General features: G+C 37.5%; 1 protein-coding gene across 3 annotated transcripts in view; it reads right to left on the reverse strand.

Moving 5' to 3' along the window:
- Positions 1–1,598: 1,598 nt before the first annotated feature.
- Positions 1,599–22,677, reverse strand: part of xxylt1 (xyloside xylosyltransferase 1) — a 53,083-nt gene continuing 32,004 nt past the window's right edge. Inside the window, exons 6-7 of one of the 3 annotated variants that reach the window (XM_079350969.1) lie at positions 21,031–21,104; positions 16,103–16,160 (exon numbers count right to left, since the gene is read on the reverse strand). In XM_079350969.1, the coding sequence (XP_079207095.1) occupies positions 16,118–16,160; positions 21,031–21,104 (117 nt within the window). In that variant the 3' untranslated portion in view covers positions 16,103–16,117. Of the gene's footprint in view, positions 1,916–16,049; positions 16,161–21,030; positions 21,105–22,677 lie in introns of those variants that run through there. The other 2 variants (XM_079350972.1, XM_079350970.1) reach the window with 2 other exon arrangements.

The raw sequence follows: 22,677 nt of genomic DNA on the forward strand, positions 1-22,677 counted from the left end.
TATCTTTTGTCCTTTGCGTGCAGTTGGATGTTTCCCCATGTTCTCTACTGTTTTTCAACCCGTCATACACCACATGACACTGACATAATTTAAAAGTTCAAAAATTTAGTTTTATTTTTAAATTGAGCATTTATAATAATTTCACTGAGGATTTGTGACAATTTGTATAATTTCTCTCATACCCAGCTGGAGCCACACGGTCAAAGATGGGGGGAAATTGCAATCTCCCTACTGTGCATTCATACGCAGGTTTAAAATAATTATGTTTATGTCAATAAACTCAGAGGAAACAAGTGGCAAGCAAGGCTGAAAAAAACTCTAAATAGATCCACTCTTGGTCAACCTTCCTTCTGTTACATGTGTATATATTGGATATAATGTTTCACTCAAGCTTTGTTTTTGATATATTTTGCAGGACTTAGCTTTAAAGTATACACACATTAAAAATGTATTACCGTAAAATTTAAAATCAAAGCCCATCCCATTTTAAGGCCCAGTTCTTTTTATTATCCTGATGTTGCTGCACATTTTTGAAAAGTAACAACACGTCTCAGTAGAGGTGTCTATGCATTAATTGTTAAAATCCTTTTTCAAGGTATGAAAGCACTTCCTCGCAGAGTCTCCTGCATGATGATCAAAATAAAAATGATTAAAGGCCTTCTCATATTGACACTTGTCCCAAACAGAGGCAGAATCATTCCTGAGACTCAAGTAAAAGATTTTAAAAAATGAAAAAACTTGGCAAATGAATTAAATAGTGTTGTGTAAAATCATGGTTACAGAACTGTGTGTCTGTCAGCAGACGTATCAGTTTGTTTTTAAAGCTGCCAATAGAATTACATTTCTTCATATTGTCTGGCAGAGCGTTCCACTATAGTTGAGGCTTTTGCAGAGGGAGCAGACTGCCCAAAGGCAGTTCAACAAAAGGTTACAAAACAATCTCTTTTTGATGATATTCTTGTGGATTTTATGGACTTCTCTATGTAAAGTTTAATGAAGTGACATAATGGAGATGAAGTCAAAAAATGTAAAAGTAAAGTTCGTATTATTAATGATTGTTTTATGTTAAAGAAGAAAACAAGAATCAGGATGTTGCCTGTGAAATTCTTGATGAAATTCACAAGAACTAGAAGTACTGTGTTCTAAATCTTTTATGTGTTAATCAGAGTGGATTGATGCTACACTCTGATGCCTTTTCCTTTTTTATGAGTGACAGATGTCCATCAGGAGTTTGAAGTATCAAGTGAAACGTTTGTTGTGCTTAAAGCGAGGAAATGAAACATGCAGTCCTGTAATTGACTTGACTGTTTGTATGAAGGCCACTGTGAGTCTGTGACGTGTGTCTTTACAAGCATCCAACAACACCCAGTGGAGGAAGCATTGACCATATTTGGTCCACCTCAGTCACACGACTAAAAGAAAAAACTGAGAAATGTTCTCAGGGCCAGTCTCTTTGTGTTGAGCCTTTTATTTGAAACTTATGAAAAGCCATTGAAGCTGACACATATAGCCTGTCAGCTAAATTAGAGATAGATTTTCTTTTTGAATGGGCCAGTATCTGACACAACGGTGGGTGTATGGAGGCACACGCAGACTCAGAGGGAAGTTTCCAAGAATCAGTCCTTTTAATACAAACAAGTTCAGTACACAGGTGGTCAAACAAATCCAAAGGAGCAGGCAAAAATCATCAATGGGAACAAATGGGTCGTAACAAGATCAAGAGAGAAACCGTTAGAACTAGGTGCATGAATGAAACACTACCAACTGGCAACATGAGGGAGGAAACATGAGGCTTATATAGGGCAGACAATCAGGGACCACGAGACACAGGTGTGGGTGATCAGGGGTAACGAGACACACATGCAGGTAATCAGGGGCAGGGTCTTGACACAGAAGGTGAACAAGAGAGGAGGATCTGAAACACAGAGACAAGGGTAAGTAAAACAATAATTAACAAAGAAAATATGACAGAAAAAAGACAAAACATAATTTAACAGGGCTGACTCCTGTCAGCATCTTTGTATCTTTAACATGAAGGAAAAAACCTAATCGAACATGGGCATTTGTGTTTTTCATTATTTTCTCAGTTGTACTAAAACACAAAACAAACAAAAAATGTTACCATTTATTGAGTTCTCAGACCTTAATCCAAAGTAACCTCACTCTCACCTCGTCCCTCCAGCTGTTTTTTTTTCACCATCAACCATTTCACCAATCAGCCATTCAACCATGTGCAAATGTAATGCTGCAGCCCTGACTGATTTGATTAATCCAAACTAAAGCGAGTTATTGGGGGGGGGGAGAGAGAGAGACACACACACACGACAGGTCATCCTATCAGCTAAAAATCTTTTGTTGGTACTCCATGTGTGCATGGAAAAATAGGGAGAAAGTGATGGTAGTATATATAATGTAATGTGCTAATTTTTCTAATTAAATATACCAGTTGAATGTTTCACAAAGAAACGCATAAAATGTATTTCATGAAAATCAAATGGTATATGCTCCCCGTTAATGCAAAGTGATCTACAGCTGTATGAAGTGTATCATTTTCAGGTTACAGTAAAATATTTCAGAATATGAAGTAAGAGGAGTAAGGATTGAACTAATCACACATTGAATGTTTCGTGGGGAACAGTGTCAAACTATATTTTTTATCACTTCGTCATCACAGCAGAAACTGCAGGTGTATTTCCTTCTTGGAAAATCTGCTTCTCAATCTCTCACACGTTTTCAGCTCTCCTTTTTTCCTCTCCATTTCTTATCACAGAGAGCCTCAGTGCCTCCATGCTTTTATGTCAAATTATATGTGTGACTGAGTGCAAGTTAATTATGCCAGACAGACACAGGAACAAAGGGAGAGGAGTGACCAATCTGGACGACCTCCATTTTTCCCCATTACACCCCTACTGGACAGTTGACCTCGGCTGACTGAAGCACCAATTAATATCAACGGTTAGTGCTCTTGGAAACATGTTCTGTGACCTGATATTCACCCTGGCACTGCTGCATATTGACAGCTGGCCAATGAGACCATAATGAGATCACATCCAGGCAGAGGGTGTGAAGTGCTGTGCTCTCTCAGGACAGGCCAAACACATACTGGCTTGAAATGCTACAGGAGCTCTGAAAGATCATTTGTAATTATACAGCTCATTCAAGTGCAGTACAGGGTGCTAGATGGTAAGAGGCACCATAAACCCGCACAGAGCTCCCTCACAGGACTCAGCCATAAGCCCTCGCCAAGCTGCTTGGCATTTGTAGTCAAAGGTCCTTTTTTAGGTTCATGTCACTGAACTTTCACATCAGAAATCTAGAAGCAGTAAGAAAATCTGACATTTACTAAGGGTAAATTTGGAAGCATAAAATGCTTAAGAACTGAAGGAATATTCCACGCTATGGACGAAGGAGAACTGCACACCTTTCCTCCTGCGTATGAGAACCAATTCATTTTTTTCTTTCATCATTTGATAAGTCACAGGTATTATTACCTTGATTTAAAGTTGAAGTTTGTGTCATGTGCTGTGTATTCAAAGTATTTTGTCTATTTTTAAGACTTTTGTAGGAACAACCTCAACATGCTGCCAGCAAGTGAACCGGCTGATAGAGTGAGCCAAGCACTCTTAATTACACCTGCATGCTAACTAGAGTCACTAATGAATCTTACACGCAAGTCTTTGGACTCTGTGAGGAAACCATAGGACCCAGAATAAAATCACAAAAGAACCTTCCTCCTTTTGAGGTGGCAGTGTACCAAAGGGATGCCCCCTTCCGCGACAATATAAAATAATTAAATTGAAATTTCATGTGTTGAAACACATAAAAATTAGGTAACTTTACTCATAAGTCCTTTTATGTTTTCTTTGCTTTTCTTCCCTCAACTTCCCATCATTCTGTCATTTCTTCTCAGCCTCCCAGAGGCGGCACAGATTTTCTGATTCATGCATCGGTTTAACAAAGCACAACTCATCATAACTTTCAGCAGTATAGAAGCTAGACTAAAAATAGAAAACAATATAAAAGAAAAAGAAGCATTGAGGTATCATGCAGCAGCTGACAATCTGACAATAGCTGCCATCGTTATTATTTATATATTTTGCAGTATTTCTTTTGTGTCTGAGGTGGTCCCCAACAAGCTGAATAGAAATACACTCAAAATGCCAGAGCAGTTATGAAAAATAGTTATGCAGCTGTTGAAGTCAAATAAAAAGCAGGAAGTGGATTACTGTCAGTAAGCTTCTGCAGTTTTTGATGTGAAAGTGAAGGAGATGGAGTTTAATGTGATGACAACAAACCAACAAAAAATAAAACCTGAAAAATAGGCCAAAAAGGGAGATTCTCAACTCACATGTTAATATTAACATTTACATGTTAATATGATAACTTCAAACACAGAATAATATTACACAGTTTTTTTGTAACTTAATGTTGAGTTTAAAACCAGTAGTGCAGCTTGGTTATAAAAAAGTCAAGTCTGACTAATGAATGACCTATAAAATCTGATCTGAATTAAGAATTAAAGTTGTTCCTAACGCTTTCAGTGGAGATATCAGTGTCAGCTGTGTGGAGACGTGGAAAGACAAGCCGGCAATTTCTTTCTCTATCTATATCTCTCTCCTTGTATTACATCTTTGTATCTCTCCATTATGTCCTGCATGAAAAGACTGAAATAAAATCCTTGGCATGGCTCTTACTGATTTTGGATACTAGACTGTGCGCTTACACTGAGATTGAGGTTTTTTTTTATCCCTTTGTCTATTTGTATAGCCCTATCTTTTGAATTGCTCCTTCTCTTGTTCTTTTTAGTCTGATATGCAGAGAAGTCTTAACATAATGACAACCTGTGTGTCATGGGAATAGAAAAAACTGATCAAACATAGGCTGGTATTATTTATAAGAGGTGCTTCTCACAACTCAATCTGTTAAAATTCAGCTGTTGGATGTGCAATTAAATGTGGACTCATTTCACAGTTCACGAGACATGAGATTCCTGACAGTACACAGTGTAACTGAGGGAGAGTGGACAGCAGATTCTGTCAGCCTCTTCAGTCATGTGTCCAGTCTGTTTGTACAAGAATATTTTTAGGTTCTCATCCAGACAGCACAAAAAGTGAATATTGTCTCACTGCTGTGAGAAGGGATCATCAGGCGAGCAGAGAAGGTGATAAAGTGGTGCAACATTTAACAGCAAACCAGCAAAAGTGAGAGTGAGAACTGAGCTGTGCAGTTCTGTTTATAGTCTGCCTTCTTTTTCACCTTACGGGGGGGGGGGGGTGTTACTGGACATGTAACTGGAAAAATTATTTTTTGTTTAAGTTTCAGTAAAAACAACAATAAAGAAGGATATGCCATACAGGGAATACAGAGTAAGCCAGTAGACAGGTCTAAAACTGTGTGAAATAAACTGAACAGCACAGAAAGAATAGTAAGTGAGATTGTATCACTGTGACCAACTGACTGTTATGAAACTGTTGCTATTTCTTTCGGTAAAGCTTGATTTTATATGAAAAAGAAAGAGATTAAAGAAATCTGCTGAGAGGGTTATTGATTCAAATATAATTGATGGTAAATTTTTAAATATTCAGGTGACAAAAAACCCCAAAACAATTTATTCAAGGACAGCCCCTTGAGGAGCATTATCTCATTTTCAAGTTGACAATACATCATGGCTAAATTCTATATGCAGACGCAAAAAGTCCTGTAAATGTTCAGTTAATGGTCACAAAGCAGCAAAAAGGAGAAAAAAAAGAAGAAAAAAAAGCACACAGGTAGCTCAGGAATAGAGGCTGGATTTGCGCAGTGGTGGGGGTTGTGAGGGTAGGAGGAGTGTCAACCCACAAGCATGTGTCATGGTTTCCTGGTGTGGCACCCTGGTGCCTTGTGTGCAGAAAAGAAATGATTTATCACCTGCTGCATCAGACAGCAGCCATTCCATGTCCACGGAAAACACAGTAATAGAGGGAAGCAAAATAAAGTCAAAAAGGGAAAAGTAAGAGAGGGAAAAACACAGAAAAAAATGATGAAATAGAAAACAAAGCAGAGGAGATTTAGTAGGGACAAAGAGAGTAATGGAGAGAAAAAAGCAACACGATAAAAAAACAGACTTGACACGAAAAAAAAGATCACATATACAAGGCAGAAGAATTCAGTAAGAACTTAAGGGTCGATGGGTGCAAAAATCTATTTTGTTATGATCACGTTCAGTGCAAGTGTGGCACACGTGATAATGACGGTCCTATCTCTCTCTGATCTCATCACGCTCACAGGATTTCACTGTGACTGCTGTCTTAGTTATAGAGGCATGTAATGCTGGGCTATTGAACAAAAAGACCATGAAAGGAGACAAAAAAGTCATTGAGGATATTTTTTGTAGTTCTTTCAATTGCACTCGTCAGAGGGGTTGAGAGAACAGAGAGAAGGGGGACAAATATGTTCCCATCCATTTATTTACACCTAGTCTTCATATCTACATGTTTATTGGTGCCCTTGTGTGCATACAAATAACACTACAAAGTCGCCAACTTTAAAAGGATTTGTTCATGCATTTAAAAAAGATGTACTTCTCTAAATACTCCATCGACACATTCTCCTGCTGATGTTTCAAACAATCTAAACATGGTGTGGGGATTATAATTTCAACAGTGGTCACTTCCTCAACATGATTAATGTGCCCCCTGCTGCTTCACCAGTGACAGTGTCAAGCCAGCCTGCAATAATGATGAGTGCTTTTTCTTAAATGCTTTCCCCTGCACACTGAGTGCGGTTAATCATACGTCAAGTTTACATTTTGCATAGATCATTTAATACCTCTAAATGAACACTTTAAGTAAAGCCATCCTGTAAGACCAAAAGACTTCTCTGTATACACTTGATGAACCGGACCATGAATTGCTGCAAACAATACTTTGAAACACTGGTTTCAGTTATAAGATAGTTAATTGGTTGAGAAATTATTTTACAGCTAGAAGTCAGTGTGTCATTGCAGAAGGCCACAAATCAAATGTTCTTCAGATCATGAGAGGTGTCCTTCAAGGATCTATTTTGGGGTTTATTCTGTTCTGTATTTTTATTTATGAGTAAGGTAAGAAAATCAAAGTAAAATTACACTCATATGCTGATGACACTGTTATCTACACGGCAAAATGTCATCCATTTTTATATAGTTTCAGTGAAGACGCCCTTATTCCAGCATTCTCTTTTCACCTGAACACCCCAACAACACCCCCCTTCTGCACCCATCACTGACTTCTGACCCTTGTCTGTCTTGTCAACATAACTACACCTCTGTGAAGCATCACACACAGAAGAGTACTACACCCCTCATCTCAGTTTCCTGAGCTTCTTCATCAAATTGTGGAATTCTTTAAATAATGACTTAAAGAGCTGTGTTGAAATATTTCAGTTTTAAAAAATCTACAACGAGAATGTTTTTAGTCTGTATAAAATTGGCAGTTAGTGTGTTTTGTGTGTTTCCTCCTTATTAACTTAACTATATTCTTCTCCCAGCTCCTTCCCGAACATGGATTGGATTGGTAATTTTTTTTTCTGTAAACATTTCGTGTTTTGACATGTGTGGAACAAATAATATTTAAAGGTATTTTTAAACACAACCAATATATACTGGAAAAACTTTAGATTACTTCTGTAATCTTCTTTATTTCAGTCCCATCTTCAAAGGAAGCATTTGCCTAACCTATAAGGTCGCTTGGTAGCAGCATAGAGAAGGTTAGAAAAAAGGATGGACGTTACACTAGAGTAGGACTAACTTTGTTAACATTTTTACAAGGTCTAGCTGTGCAATTATTTTATCTCCTAATGATTTGACTTATCTCATTGTTCAATTATTGTTTGGTAAATGGGCTTTTTTCCAAATCACCAATGTTGTTCTTTTGTTTAATATCGCAACAAATATTGTACTGTGGACAACACAATAAGGTACTTCTTTTGACAATAAAAAAATAGGAAAAACGATTTTAAGTTGAACAAAACCCAATCTATTATATAGACACAAGCACCATCATAATTATGTGAGTAAAGAAAACACAATTCAGAGACCACTCAGCCAATAATGCGGCAGCAACAGATGATTATCAACAACAGTGCTTGAAAGGGAATGACTGGTTAAAAAGGTAGACAGTGAGAGATAAACAAGGTGAGACGAGTGAATGAAGGTGAAGCGGTGAATGCTGTAGCGAATGATGGAAGTCCAGTGTTGCGAATGTAGGTCATCAATTCAGAAATGTATGTTAGTGTGTCAGAGAGAGGAAAACATGTCAGGGAAGAGCGTCAGACACGAATAAACAAACAAGTGGGCATACAAAAGAAATAGATTATAAGGTAATAATCGGAAATGGATGTTATAAATAGGGCAACAGATGTGAGAGGGACATGTAAGTAAATAAAAAAATGAAGGACCCCAAAATTTGAGAAATGATATTAAAAAGAATGATGGGAAATATTGGAAGGCAAATAGATTCTCTTTTAAATTATGTAAGGCTTCGTGTAACCGCAGCCCTTTGGTAGATTAGCCACTCAACCAATCAAAACTAACCAAGATCAAGAACAAAATGATAAAAATAAGTTATAGTTATTTTACCACTTTCTTTGTGTTATGAAGTGTTGTCAAAAGACTCTTGCTAAGGTGTAGAGAGAGCTATAGCTATACAACATGCAAACTTTCTACTTGAAGAGTCATTTTGTTCGACACCCATCAGATTTTTTACTTCAGATATTTTAATATCAGAAAATGAATGCACAGCTAGTTTAGTTCATTGTTAGTGCTGCATGACTATTGTAGCTTGTGTAACTTCATTTAGACTTTCAAAGCAGGAGGTTTGGTGCTCCATTCATAAAATCAAAACCCTACTGAGTCCTTTTTTAGGCAGCAATTACATTACATGGTGCTCTATATGAACCTCATGTCCCTGTGGCACGTGTGCAGAGCAAATGGATTGTCCTATTTCACTAGCAGCAGCAATATTGCTGTTAGAGCAGCAGTGCCTCCAGTAGGCAGGATCTTTCTAGCCTGTTTTCTGCTCTTTGTGAATAGATCCTTAATGCAAAGCACAGGATGTAATATGTCCAGACGTTAATTGGTGTAAAAACAATGTGGGTTTCTTAACTGGAAGTCTTGTTGATGATAGGCTTGTCTTTTAGATATAAAGGGCATCTATTCCTCTTAAGATGATGCAGCTCTTTCCAAACATGGCTGAGTTTATTTTTTTAAAAACCATGACAACACGAGTTCCAGACCAGGAGGCAGAGCTGCAGTCTTACATGCTCCTCTGCCATTCCTTAATAGAAATTTCCCAGCCCATATAACTATAAGCAGAATTATACTATTGCAACAGTCTCATTTTAACCTCCCTGATCTGCTCAGAAGATGATCGGGGTGATTTAAGATCGGAAATATAAAACGTGTTCAAGATTTACAATCAGAAATCCTGTGTGTGGGAGAACACAGGTCAGCTGAGCACGGACTGTGAATTGTCATGTGGAACGGAGCTATAGCAAATAGGAAAACAAGCTGAGTGTAGCAGGAAGCACATGGCAACAACTGCAATCATGAAGCATAAAGTTAAATAGGTTAGTTAAACTTTTCGATTTGTGGTAAAAGCACTAGTTATATTGCAACATGTCATGTAAAACAAACCACAATCTAACTGACAAGGAAAAAAGAGGACCAAAATGTTTTGGATGTACGAGCTAATAGCTAGCCACATTTAGCTTGAACGTCATTCTTAAATCGCGTTTGGCCGCCCCAAGATTACCTTTTTTGATAGCCGAGACTCTGCTTGTTGGTGAATGAATTGGTTAGCATGCGTGTGGTGAGCTGATCATCTCGTTGCACTCCACACATTATGAGATCTGAAATGTTAATCGGTCTGGATTGTTGTAATGTGTGGGGTCTCTCACATTTTAAAATGAATCCACCCCTCCCTGTCATTTTAATACTTATATACTTTGAGACACTGACGGTGGAGTAGTACCTACTTAAAAATTCTATATTGTACAATATTAAATGGAAACTTTAAAAAAAAAAATTAACCATGTCTGAATTGTATTCCTATTGTTGTACAAACTTCATGGCTCAGTTTTTTGAGCTGCTATTTGTTTGAAATGAAGAATAACTCTGCAAATGGACTGTTGGTCTGAAACCTTAAAATTGTTCTGTTTAAAGTTTATTATTTAGGAAAACATAAAAGGTCCATTAAAATTACAATGCAACAAGAGTGATAGCCAAATGACAGGGAAGATGATCCACACAGCTATTAAGAAAATATTGTGGATGTCTCATGAAGATGAGTTGAAGATTTTCATAGAACAGCCTACTTGAAAATACGTCTACAGTTCCAAAGCAAGCGTCCACTTAGCCGTACCAGACAGCAGTAAGCATAGGGAATTTTGAAGGCAGGCTAAGAACAAATAACTAAATATGACAGCAAACATCACGTTTTGTCCTCTTCTGATACAAAGGCATGTCACCTTAACCACAGAGCTGGCATGTACTGAAATGAGAGCAGTTGCCGTTTAAATAGCATTGATTAATCAAACTCGCCATGCAGTGTTTTCCATAAATAATGAGCTGTGACTAAAGTTACATAACACAATAAACTGGAAGCACAGCGGCATCCATTTGCAGTTCCAAGAAGAGCCTAATAACATTACCCTGTTCACTGCAGCAACAGTGTGTACATAATTTAAAGTGTTGGATGAGCATGTGTTTAGTTTATTTATTTATTTTTATTTCAATCATGTGAAAAGAATAACAAAAACAAAACAAAATAAAGAAACGAAATAAGAATAATAACAAAATAAGATTTTTTATTTTTTGCCAATAAATAAAACGATATAGAAAGTAAACCAACAAAATATTTAAACAGTTTAACATGTCCAAAAAGGAGTAGCAAAAAGAATAAACTTATTTAATACTACTCCTTCTCTAATTTAATACTACCCCTTCTTCATGTTTATGTTGTACACATGCAGAATCGAGCATTGTGAAATGTTCTGTTAACTAGACCAGTTGGGCATGTAGGAGTGAGAGAAAAGATCTTTTCCTCTTGTGAAATAGCACACATAGGATATTCATGGTACACTTTGATATGTATGTACAGTATATATGTATGTGTTCCTGTCAGAGTAAATTAGAGTTGCTGTGACTGGTGTCACTCCAGCAGAAGTCCCAGCAGAAATGAGTGGGTAGTCCAGGCTGCTAACATGTCCATGTGCTAAAGATAAACTGGCAGTCTCTACTGGGGCAGAAGGAGGAAGTGGCACTGCTATGGGGGTGGGATCTGTGCCGGGTGGTTGTAGTGCTATCCATGTCAGATCAAGTTTGAGTGTTTTGAGGCATCAAAGTCTCGGGTTGGAGTAAGTTTATTTGCACTCCTGTGCTCGCTTGTCTCATAGGTTGCTCTGGTACCTCAGACTCCAACTGCTGCCACTGTAACTATGCTTAATGTTGCTTCGTACTATGCTCATGATGGATTAATGTTGGGTCTAGTTGGGTAAATAGTACAATGAAGAGTAAAGTCTTTTACCACCTATTTTGTAAAGTGTCTTGAGATGATGTTTCTTATGATTAGGTGCTAATAAAAATATGAGCTGAAATAAAAGCTATGAAAGTTTTCTAGAAATTAGATTTCAAAAAAGCCATTTCCTTGCTTTTATATTGCTATTAAATTGTAACAGGGTATTGTGATACTTGGTGTGGTATCACCATATTTTCTATACATGGCTTGTTTATATTTGTGTGTAATTCCTGTAATCAACTGATGTGTCTGTCAACTGAGTATGTTGCAAATATCTCCAGCACAGGCACTGGATGGTCTTCATATGGTATGTAATAGCTCTAATTGTTGAGAAAAATGTCTGTGTGTAGTCCATGTGTGTTCTCCAATATGGAAATGATCAGACCCTTCAGACTAAAATTTAACAGGTGTGTTATTTGATTGATATGATCACACTCAGAACTAAACAATTTATATGTAACACCAAAACATATGGATGAATAAGGCTATGGACGAAAGAGCCTAGAAACAGAGCAGCAGAGCAATCTAAAGCATGGGGTGGCAAGGCGACAGGATTTGTACAGATGGTAGCCTACATTTGAGCACAAGCTACAGCAACAGCAACACACTGGAAGCCTGAGACACAATTTTACAGGGTTGGCTAGAATATATTTTCAGAATCTGCCATCACCGCCACACCTTTTAATTCATCAGACAGCTTGTCATGCCTTCACTATTAATCAACTAGTTAGTAACCCTGAATGAGTCAAAAGTTAACTGATGATTGAAAATCAGTGAAGATGGAAAATATGAACAACTATGTTTCAAAATACCAAACAGAGCACCCAGCATTTCAAATGATGAAATACAGAGAAAAAAAACAATTAGTTCTGGTTAAATGTAGGCACATGACTTTGGCATTGCCAGCATATAGCAAGTTGTCCTGACACTGCTGTCATTTGAGGAAACCAATAACTAAGGGGTCAAAAGGGGAGGAAAGCTGCCCCTTTAAAAGCTCACCTGTTGTAACCTAAACTGTTGGACAACATAGACATGACAGGCAGACGAGGGGTTCATGGTATAAATGCACCTTTTAAAGAAGTGGTGGACTTACTGTTCTCTTTAAAACCAAGCTCCGTGGAAAATAAGAGAACCAAAGTTTACCATGTTTATTAGCTTTGATAGCTGACAAAAGGGATAAAACAGCCCAATAGAGAAAAAAGAAAGATGAGAGGAGAGCTAGCCAGCTACATTAGCTGACTTGCTAGCATGGTCAACAGTACATCACCAATGGCTTTTAGCGTAAACAGTGTTGTAATGAGACTTGGGGATAAACTTGAGAGTTTCAAAGGTTATTAATTAATTTTTCTTACACATAATAGTGTTTCAGTATCTAAAATGTGTGGTAACAATATAATTGAAGTACATACATATTGTATCAGTGGTGTGTGCCTGAAATAAAGAAAGCTGATCAGTATAAAACAAGACCTTAACAGAGTTAAAAAGGTCTGTTTGACAAAGCCGGTTATATCAGCTTATTAATGATTTTCAATGAGGTAGTATAAGCAACAAAATATCTGCAGTGGTTAGCAGCTGACCACCTTTAATTTGCCTCAGGTATTATTTTACTGCCATCAGTATGAGTCAATATGGTACATAATTGGTTCATCTGTGAAAGAGCACAGTTGTCGATGGACGGACAGCTGGAACGTGACTGCAGGTAAAAAGCAAGTCTGTGTCCAGTAAATTTGGGACACCATGTGCATGTCAGCTTCGATTCATATCAAGGTCTTGGGCGCACACTAATACACACGCACACATACCTGCAGTGTCATAATAGCTCAGGAGATAAACTTAAGCTTTTCAGTAGACACATAATGGCACCCCTGTTGCCTTAAAAAGCAGACAGCATGTGGTCTGTATTTCTCATGTGCAACTAGGCAACCTGTGTCAAAGAAAGAAATTATGAAGCCCCTTTGGGTGCTTTGTCTTGGTTGTGCTTTGCAATTTGCTTTTTATTCTCAAGCTTTTTTGATTTGAATCAAAGCTTATATTTGTTATGAAACACACTATTCCCTAAGCAGAAAGTACCCTGCATGAAATAGTATAACATGTATGACAATGTCAGTAGTTTGCTTTCCTGAGCACCTCCACCTGAGAGATATGAGTCATTCTCATTAGTCATCCCTCTTGTCACATCACAGGCTAATCTGGGATAAAACAAACGAGAGTGAGAGATCTGCATGTTGTTTAGATCCTGAAAGTGGGTCAAACTCATGGAGGTCTGACACTTACACTCCATAAAAATGCCCCCTCTCTAGAAATTAATTTACTCTACAGTTCCTGATGTGTGTTTGAGTGTGTGCTTATGATTTTTTACACAAAAACATGTTTCTGTGGCTCATTTAGGGCATGTCCACATCAGTCAGCTGCTCACCTGCACGCATCCCCCTCCTCTTTCTCCTCTTTTCTCTCTGCGTCATTCAGAGCTTTGATGTCATTTATGGCCTTTCTCTAACAGGGCTGATCTTCATTTATGCTCTTAGTCATAAAGGGGAAGCGTGTTAAAAATTAAATACTCACACACAAGATTAAAAAAAAACAAAAAACTAAAGTGACCTGCATTATTGTGTAACACTACAGTCCGTGACCCAGAATGAACTTGAGCATTTAACCTATTTAAAATAGAATTTCAAGTTTATAAACAAGCCTTATCCAGGCAGTAATATAAACCAATCAAGACTGAGCATACAAATTTCAATTGCAGGAAGGTTGGGGGGGATCTATATTGCGCTTCAAATACAGCATAAATCAATTGATGACAAATGCTCTGCTGGGGCCATGTCAGAGCATCAGGCAAGTGTATGTTTTGATGTGTGAGTGTAAATGAAAACATATTGATGTAGATACAAAGTATGGGATGATTTGCTGTTCAGTGGAGGATGTTGATTTAAAGACAGAATGAACCCATTTCCATCCGTATTTCAGGTAATGACTTTACACTGTACATGTCTGTGTGTGTGTGTCTGAATGAAGTATTTCAAAGTACAGGCAATAAAGGCAGTATATCATAATAGTCAATGAACAAGACAAAATCTTTTAGACATCAGTAATAGTCACAATTGAAGTCATTTAAGGATACCTTTCCAAAAAAACAGGACAGCTATCAATAAAAGAAATGCGTTAACGCCAAGATGAAGTGTTTGTGTCGCCATCTATCCATACCCCTATCCTCACCCTGTTATCATTCAGAATTATAACATCTTAATTGAAATGTTTAATACTCATTTCAAACCTGCTTTGCCTCAGCTGCTACCAATATTTTCATCTCTCTGGTCCCCATTTTATCATTATTACATGATATTGTAAAATTAAGTCTGTTTAGTATTTGCTTTTTTAATCTTCTATAAATAATCATACATTTATATGACATGCTAAACAGCGAGAGAGAGAGATAAATTCAGGGAACAAATAGAACTGAATGTTATTTAATTGAGTTACTCCCATCATCACATGGTTGAAACTGCATTCTGTAGTCGGCATCATCTCAGGTTGCCCTGTCAATTTTGCATTCACACTGTTGAATTTTTCATTGTTGATGTTCATTACATTAGACTAAGATGTGTCAAAGTACAAAGTAGCAGCGACTGGCATCAGCAATGGCTAAGAAAGCTATGACATTTCTTCAGTAAATGACAGTCAGTTTCTGCTCTGACAGGGACTCAGGGTGTGGAAGCTCACCATCTGGGCAAAGGGACAGAGCCATGGACACGCTGACTCTCTGTCAAGCATGCATCATTTTATAATGATGCTCCGAACAATGGAAAAAGGGCTTGTTTACAAGATATAGTGTGCTTGTTGCCATGGTAACGCTAGTTGTTGGTGCCAAGAACCAAGTCCAGAAATTTGTAAGAAAAACCTTTTTTTTAAGCTTGTTTCATCTTTACTCTAAAATAAAACTTTATATGGCTGTGCTTGCTGCTCGACGAGGCTGTAATGCTTATTAAAACAAAGCTGCTGGATGGACAAAGGGTTACAGTGAAAGTGGAAAAAAATCTGTGTGCAATCATTATTTTTAGAAATGACTGACCTTTACTGCAGACCCTTTCTTGTCTGTGTAGGATGCATGTGGCACAGCTGATAGATAGATAGATAGATAGATAGATAGATAGATAGATACAGTAGATACATTGCTTGATGGTGTTGCAGATGCAGAAAAGAAAGGGCATGTAAAAAATGGAAAACAGCACAGGCTTTATTTACGCAGACAAAAAGATGTGCAGATACACTGCGTCTTACCTGTTCTGGCATTTATAGAGCACTGTAAAAGCCTCCTGTATCATCTCCAATGAGGCTCACCATTGGAATGACTTCAACCCACCACCAGGTCAACTAAGAAGATACATAGACGTGCCGTCTGTCTTGAATAGGCAATGTAAAAGGGCGAGTGGCTCACTGTAGTGTACATCTTAGTAAGATTCCAAGAGCCACTATACTGCGCAGCTTGAACCCACTGGAGTTCATTGCCTCCAGTGAGACAGCTGCTCACCGTCATGAGGCCTGAACCCAAAGCTTTTGGTTGTCTGACAAACCCCATCTGTTGATCAAACCTCTGTGGGATATGCTGAAATATTTCCAGTTATGAATCTGAAAGAAAAAAAGTGATGAAACTGAATTGATTAAACAGCAGATTCATCTGACACAGGTTTCATTAAAACCTATCCAGTAATAATATGTGTCATCCTCACAATTTATGCACTGGCATGATTCAAGTGGCTATTTATCACCACTGAAGCTTCTCCACTGTTCGCCTGTTGCATGTGATGTAGCACACTGACCTACTTTTGTGGTCTGTACTTTGTGTCTTATAACGTGCCTGACACACAGGCAGCCGAATGGGTCGGCCACATTAGGGCTTCATTTATCGTAACCTTTCCCTCAGGTTTTCCTGTCAGACTCTGGGCTGCTTCCATTAGCAGCTTGTGTAAGATAAAAGCTTTGTGCGTGCATGAAATGTGTGTGACAGATAGTGAATGTAAGGGTAATATTATATGTGTCTTCTGATTGAGAGTCACAAAACAAATCAGAACAGGAACATTGCAGTCCTTTTGTAAGCACTGTTGACCTTTAATATCCAACTGAAACCCAGAACCTGAATAACACACCAACAATCTCACTTAAATGCCATCTCATGATGCGATCACAAGCATCAGTCTTCATTATCACCTACAAATACCACAAAATAGGGTCAACATTTATTTCTCATTAAGTAACTGATACATCGAGCATCCTCGTGAAGCAAAATCACCTGACACACACAAACACACTGGATGAACTTGATATATAACCATCAAAGAAAAAACAGACATGTCTTATGCTTTCAAAGAGGACCAAGCAGACTTGCTGTTTAATCTCAAATATGTGTTATCCCTGATCCTGATCCTGGAGTGTGAGAGGCTTTATAAAATGTGGGTCATTCCCACCTTCATATTCTTTTCAGTCGAAACTATTTAAGGTCTAAAAGTTCACCTGGTTTCTGCCTCAAGCAATGAAATTGGAAAGAATGTATGCAGGTTTCTAGAGAAGAAATCTCTATGCAAACTTTGACCCTTCAGTGTTTCTATCTTATTAAAGACATTGACTTCATTGGAGAAGAGATGGCCTTGTGTTACTTCTGTAATCTCACTTGACACTTTGGTGATTGATTTTCTTCTTTTTTTTTTAAAATCTGATTTATTTCCATCAAGCCCAACAACAGATACATTTTCTTCCCGGTCATGTCCACCATGACCTCAGACTATCCTGTTGACATTTACTGGAGCCATTTGTTCCACTCTGATAAATGACTTTTGAATCAATGCAAAACCGCCAAGGAGCACTTTCTGTACTTCTGCGTTCAATACTCTTCAGTACAATTAAATCAACCTTATCTGAGGGACAGGGGTTGCACCCAGTCCGTGGCTACAACCCATGCATGGCAACTACTTTGTATTTGTACACCTAGGTAATTGCATTTGTCCCTGTCAAACAAATAAATTAAATACTCATGTAATTTCAATCTGTTTCCATAAAAAGCACATGTAATGAGTTTAAAAGCTACCCCAATGATACAAGTACGTCCATGCATCTCTGTCCATTATAATTCATCAGATTATTCAGCAGGTTAAACCTCATTCTCTATGAAAAAAAATATCATGTTGATCCAATTAAAGCCCAAACAATGATCATTTCCCTGACCTAACACAAAAAGGAAATTACTTCTGGTGAGGTTCAGACACCAAAGTACTATTAGTCATCTAAAAGTTAAATACATTTCAGCACTTGTAAGTCTACAGTCATTAAAGTCATTCAGGGAAGGCTTTTCACTGTTGCAGCAGTGCCAGAAGAACTATACAGTCAGTGACAGTGTCCAAAAGTAACACCTGCATTCCTGGAGGTAAATACAACAGCCTTTAACAGCAGTTCAAAGTGATTACATAATTGACACTTTTACTTATAGAAAGTGAGTTATTAATTCAAGGGGACACATTCATTAAGAGTAAACTGGTTCTGCAATGTAAGCTCTGGAAAGAATTTAAAGTTTTAGTTTTAATAACTTTACTTCACAAAAGTTGTCTTAAACTTTTTTAATGAAATGCCCCTTTTTATCATTTATTCAAACCAATCCACTTGAAACGTGCCTTTTGAAAAGGGAACAGCGGATACACTTGAACTAGCTTACTACAATAGTGCAATTAACTAATGTCTAAATTATCTCAAGAAACACGTTTTTTACGCAAGTCCCATAAATTGATTGAACCCTTCTGCAGAGTGAAAAGTTTAATCAAACTTTCCAGATCTCAGGAGTAGTTTACCACCTTAGATGTTCAGTCTGATCCTGCAGCTGAATACAAGATTAGCTGTTAACACTGTCACTGACTTCTCTCTCCTCGGACTTTGAAGTAGGGCGACATAGAGACCCAATTTCTGCTAGATTGAGACATATATTATGTGGGTCAGCCTCCTGGCCAGTGATCACAGTTTGCTTCATCCCAGAAGGCATTATGATTCAATATCTTGTGAATAAATGGCTGTTATATGTCCAGGGACAGCTTGAGACATCGTGTTCACATACTGTATCTCATTGTGAGGAGGCATGTGTCCTGCTGTTTGTGACGCACCTCCAAAATTCATCCGATGTATCTGCCTGATACTATTCATTTTTGTCATGGCTACATGAATAATACCTGAACATATAGAGTATGATCTAACTGGGCTAACACGTCTCAAGGGTCCATGTTCTCCCTTTTCCTGAACTATATCAGTACAGTATTTACATAAGCCCCTTTCAGTTTTCATTAACACTTTACATCAGAGGTTTTACCACATTCTGTGTTCATATATAAAACTCATATACACTTCTGGACTGAATGGACTTGAACTGACTGTATATTCATACTGTACACTCTGTGAACCTAGACCATGTAGCACAATGCAAATCCTCCTTACAAACATGAAATCAGCATACAAACTACATGAGCACTTCATGTGCAATATAATCTGACAACAGGTACAAAACCCTCAACAGCCTCTACACAAACAGCACACAGCCAATGGTCACAATTCAACACAATAATGTTTCCTCATGAACATTGTTAAAACAGTGGTGGCGGCCAAAGAGATTTTTAACAAGCCTACCTTCTGACGGTTGCGATTTTTGAAAACTAAGTCCACCATAGGTGTCCCCTTATGCTGGATTTGAAAGGTCTCTCAAAGGCCTTTGTTTTTTTTTGTTTTGTTTTTTTTTGCACCACCACATTCAGCTCAGGTAAATGTCTCCACGTGCATCTAAACTCAGCCCGGACATTTGAGTTGCATTGATAATCTGCTCACTGGCAGTCATGTTACCATCGTGAGGAAAAGTTAGTAGTAGTTAATTGGTTAATTAGTTAGTTAGTTAGTATAGCTTGTTACTGTTCGGCACACTTTAAACGAACATGTGATCCGTGTCCTCACAATGAGTGGAATATTTCATAAATGTAATAATAACAAAGCCGACCAAAAAAGGGAAAATGCAACTGGTCAATATTAATGAAAAGAATAATAATTATAACTAATTTCTTAAAAATAAAATTATAACATAACTTTTTTGAAAAAGGTTTTTGTCTTATCAATACATTTAGGCTCAACATCACATCAACTGTCAAGAATAAAGTGAAAAGGGCTATCACCCAAAATGCCAACACGTTTTGTACTAGACATCTTCATTGGGAAAAAGGTGTAGCCGACAGGTTCAGTGAAGTTTGATGTGATGGGAAGACTTGATCAAAGTGTAACTAAAGAACTGGGCAACTACGTTAAAGAAAAGAATAACTATAACATTATACTTGTTTTTGTTCTTAAATCTTCCTTGGTTGTGTGAAAACATTGTTTCTCTTACTAATTTAGTGTATCCTAGTTCAGTTTAGATAGCTGTCGAGGAACTTTAGCTTTAAAAATCTTAAAAGGACAGGATCCTTTTTTTTTTTAGCCATGCTGTTTCGGCTGATGTTTCATCCGCTGGTACTGTACAAAATGACTCTCCACTGTCATCATAATCTTCCGTCTTGTTTATAAGCTACGGCTGTTCTGAAACTGAGTGGTGAAAACAGAGCAGTCTCTGAGGACCGCAGATGGTGGTGCATGTAAGACAGATGTTAATTTGTGTCAAATGCAAAAAAAAAAGTAAGGATTAGAGTGTGAAGACAAAAACAGAAATTAACAAAGAAACACAGAAAAAGTATGATTAATTTACTTTAAAATGATGCTTAATCAAAGATCAAGGATAAAAGTTTCAGTTAGGACTCATTGAGATTTTCTGAAAGCTACCTATTTAGAAAATGTTTCTCTTTTGAGTCTTGAAGTCATGTGAGTCAAAGCACGTAAGAGATTGTTTAAACACAGCACCCTACAAGAATATGAGTTTTAAAAAGATCCATATAGGATAAAGTTGAAATACTCTTGCCAGAGCCTGTGGTAGGCTGCTCCAGGATGTGTTTATTATAGCTCAACCCAACAAGCTAAGGCAGGAGTGAAACAATGGCCTGTAAAATTTAAAACATCATTTGGACAATTTCAAAGTTTTCTGGTGTGTTTTGTGTAAAAGCAAGCTTTTATTGCTCTAAATGCAAATGTCCTCACTTTTTGGAAATTTCAAATGTTGCAAAGTCATCAGACATTAGGGATTAAGTGTCGCTGGTCATTTATTAGCTACAAATTTATTTGGTTAAGAGATTACATTTAAAAAGCAATGTTGCATTTTCTTATTTCCCTCCAATTACAACATTAAATAGTAGAACTGTGTTGTTGTTGCCTTTATGCTATGATAGCTGATTTATTTGTCTAGCAATGGCTTCATAAATTAAAATAACTGCTCTCATAGTGTATGTTTTAATCCAAATCTCTCCAAAGCAGAAACAAAGAATATTCCCTTAAAATGTCCTGCTGTTATTGTCAGTAAAAAAAAAAAAAATCTGATGACTGGAGAGGAGAAACTTACTGGAACCTAGAAGTGAGCAATGTGTACAGAGGCCTCTTACTGGTCAGCTTGTTAATGGGCACGCTGACCACCATCTGGGGGAAAGAGGAGACAGGCAACAACTTCTTACGTTTCAAAGTCCTCAAAGGTTACAGATATATATTCTACATTTTGGTGGTGTCAGATGTTTGACTGATATATTTACATACATAAATGTATATCTTGTGTGCTTCACAGTAAAAAGAGTGGCTCAGTCGATTTGTTCAACAGCTTTTGTCCGGTGTCATGTATTATATGCACATGAGGCTTCTACACAAGTCCATTATGCTTCTCATGGTTTTTGTAGGAGTGTCATCATGCGATGGTTCTTTTGGCTTTGAAAGTGTTGATAGATATGTTTAGAAGCAACAGCAACAACATAGCATTTGTTTAGTTTACTGTCACATTAAAAGGAACAGTCTCACTGAGCTCTGCAGTAAACAGTTTGTGCTTCTGGGATAAAACATCAGTGCTTCAGCTGTATCAAATCTATTGAAGTCTTCTGTTTCTGTGGGCTTTGGACTCAACATTTTTGTCAGTGAATTCAGACTGAAGGTTTTTTAGCACAATATTAGGCTACATAATCAAATGTTATTTTAATTTGATATTCTTTATTAGTCGCTGAGGGGGGGAATTGTGGTTCCCACTCTTTTATTTTAGAGACATACTTCTCACACACGTGACTCACTCACATGCACAAGCAGGACCTGTGAACATGCATTCATGGAGACATGTCAGAGTGCAGCCGCTGCCCCCACTGGAAGGGCCCCCTGAGCTGGTGGGGGTTCAGTGCCTTGCTCAAGGGCACCTCGGCAGTGCCAAGAAGCGATCTGGAACCTCTCTAGCTACCAGACCAACTTCTATATTATTATTGTGAGTTGTGTCGATCTATCATATTTCACTTGTCATTTTAAACCTTATGTCATGACCCCCTTCAGAGACTAAACCAAATAAGATTCAGAAAACGAAATAATCTAAAACTAAAAGGCCTTTTTTCCTTCCGATCACTGATTGTGAAAAAAGTAGACATCTGTTCAAATTCATTCAAATGTAATGGGCTGATGTTAACTTGCAAAAGCCCTTTTTCTTAAACACCAATCTCAGTATGTGCTTAACAGACAAATTATTATATTGCACCATTTGTTGACAAGAAGGACATGGAGATGCAGGTGTAAATCGGGTTATTTAATATCAGCACATTCAGAGGTCAAAGCTGATGTCATTTGTTTCTGTCTGTGTTGGAAGATCTGAGTGACAGAAAGAGGTCGTGTTTAAAGTATAGAAGAAAAACAAGAACAAGCACAGGTTCGTATAATGTTGTCAAACATCTTGGGCTGGTCTTTTTTTTAAAAGTGAAAACAGTCTCCATTTTTCTACAGTGATGGAAGGGCTTTTAGCACTTTCCATTTCAGGTTATTTTTTAGTGAATGATACAATAGACAAATAATAAAAAAAGGTCATTAGTAATAATTTATTTAGGAAAGCTGAACAAGAAGTTAACAGACAAACAAAGTAACACAAGCTTACAGTAGTTCTGTGGCAGAAAGAGCATTAAAAAAAGATTTTGGCTTCTTGCTGAGCTGCTTGTACACTCCTTTTATTTAACCATATCAAGTACTTAACATGAAA

Source organism: Symphodus melops, assembly GCF_947650265.1.
Source record: "Symphodus melops genome assembly, chromosome: 8".
Classification (NCBI taxonomy): domain Eukaryota; kingdom Metazoa; phylum Chordata; class Actinopteri; order Labriformes; family Labridae; genus Symphodus; species Symphodus melops.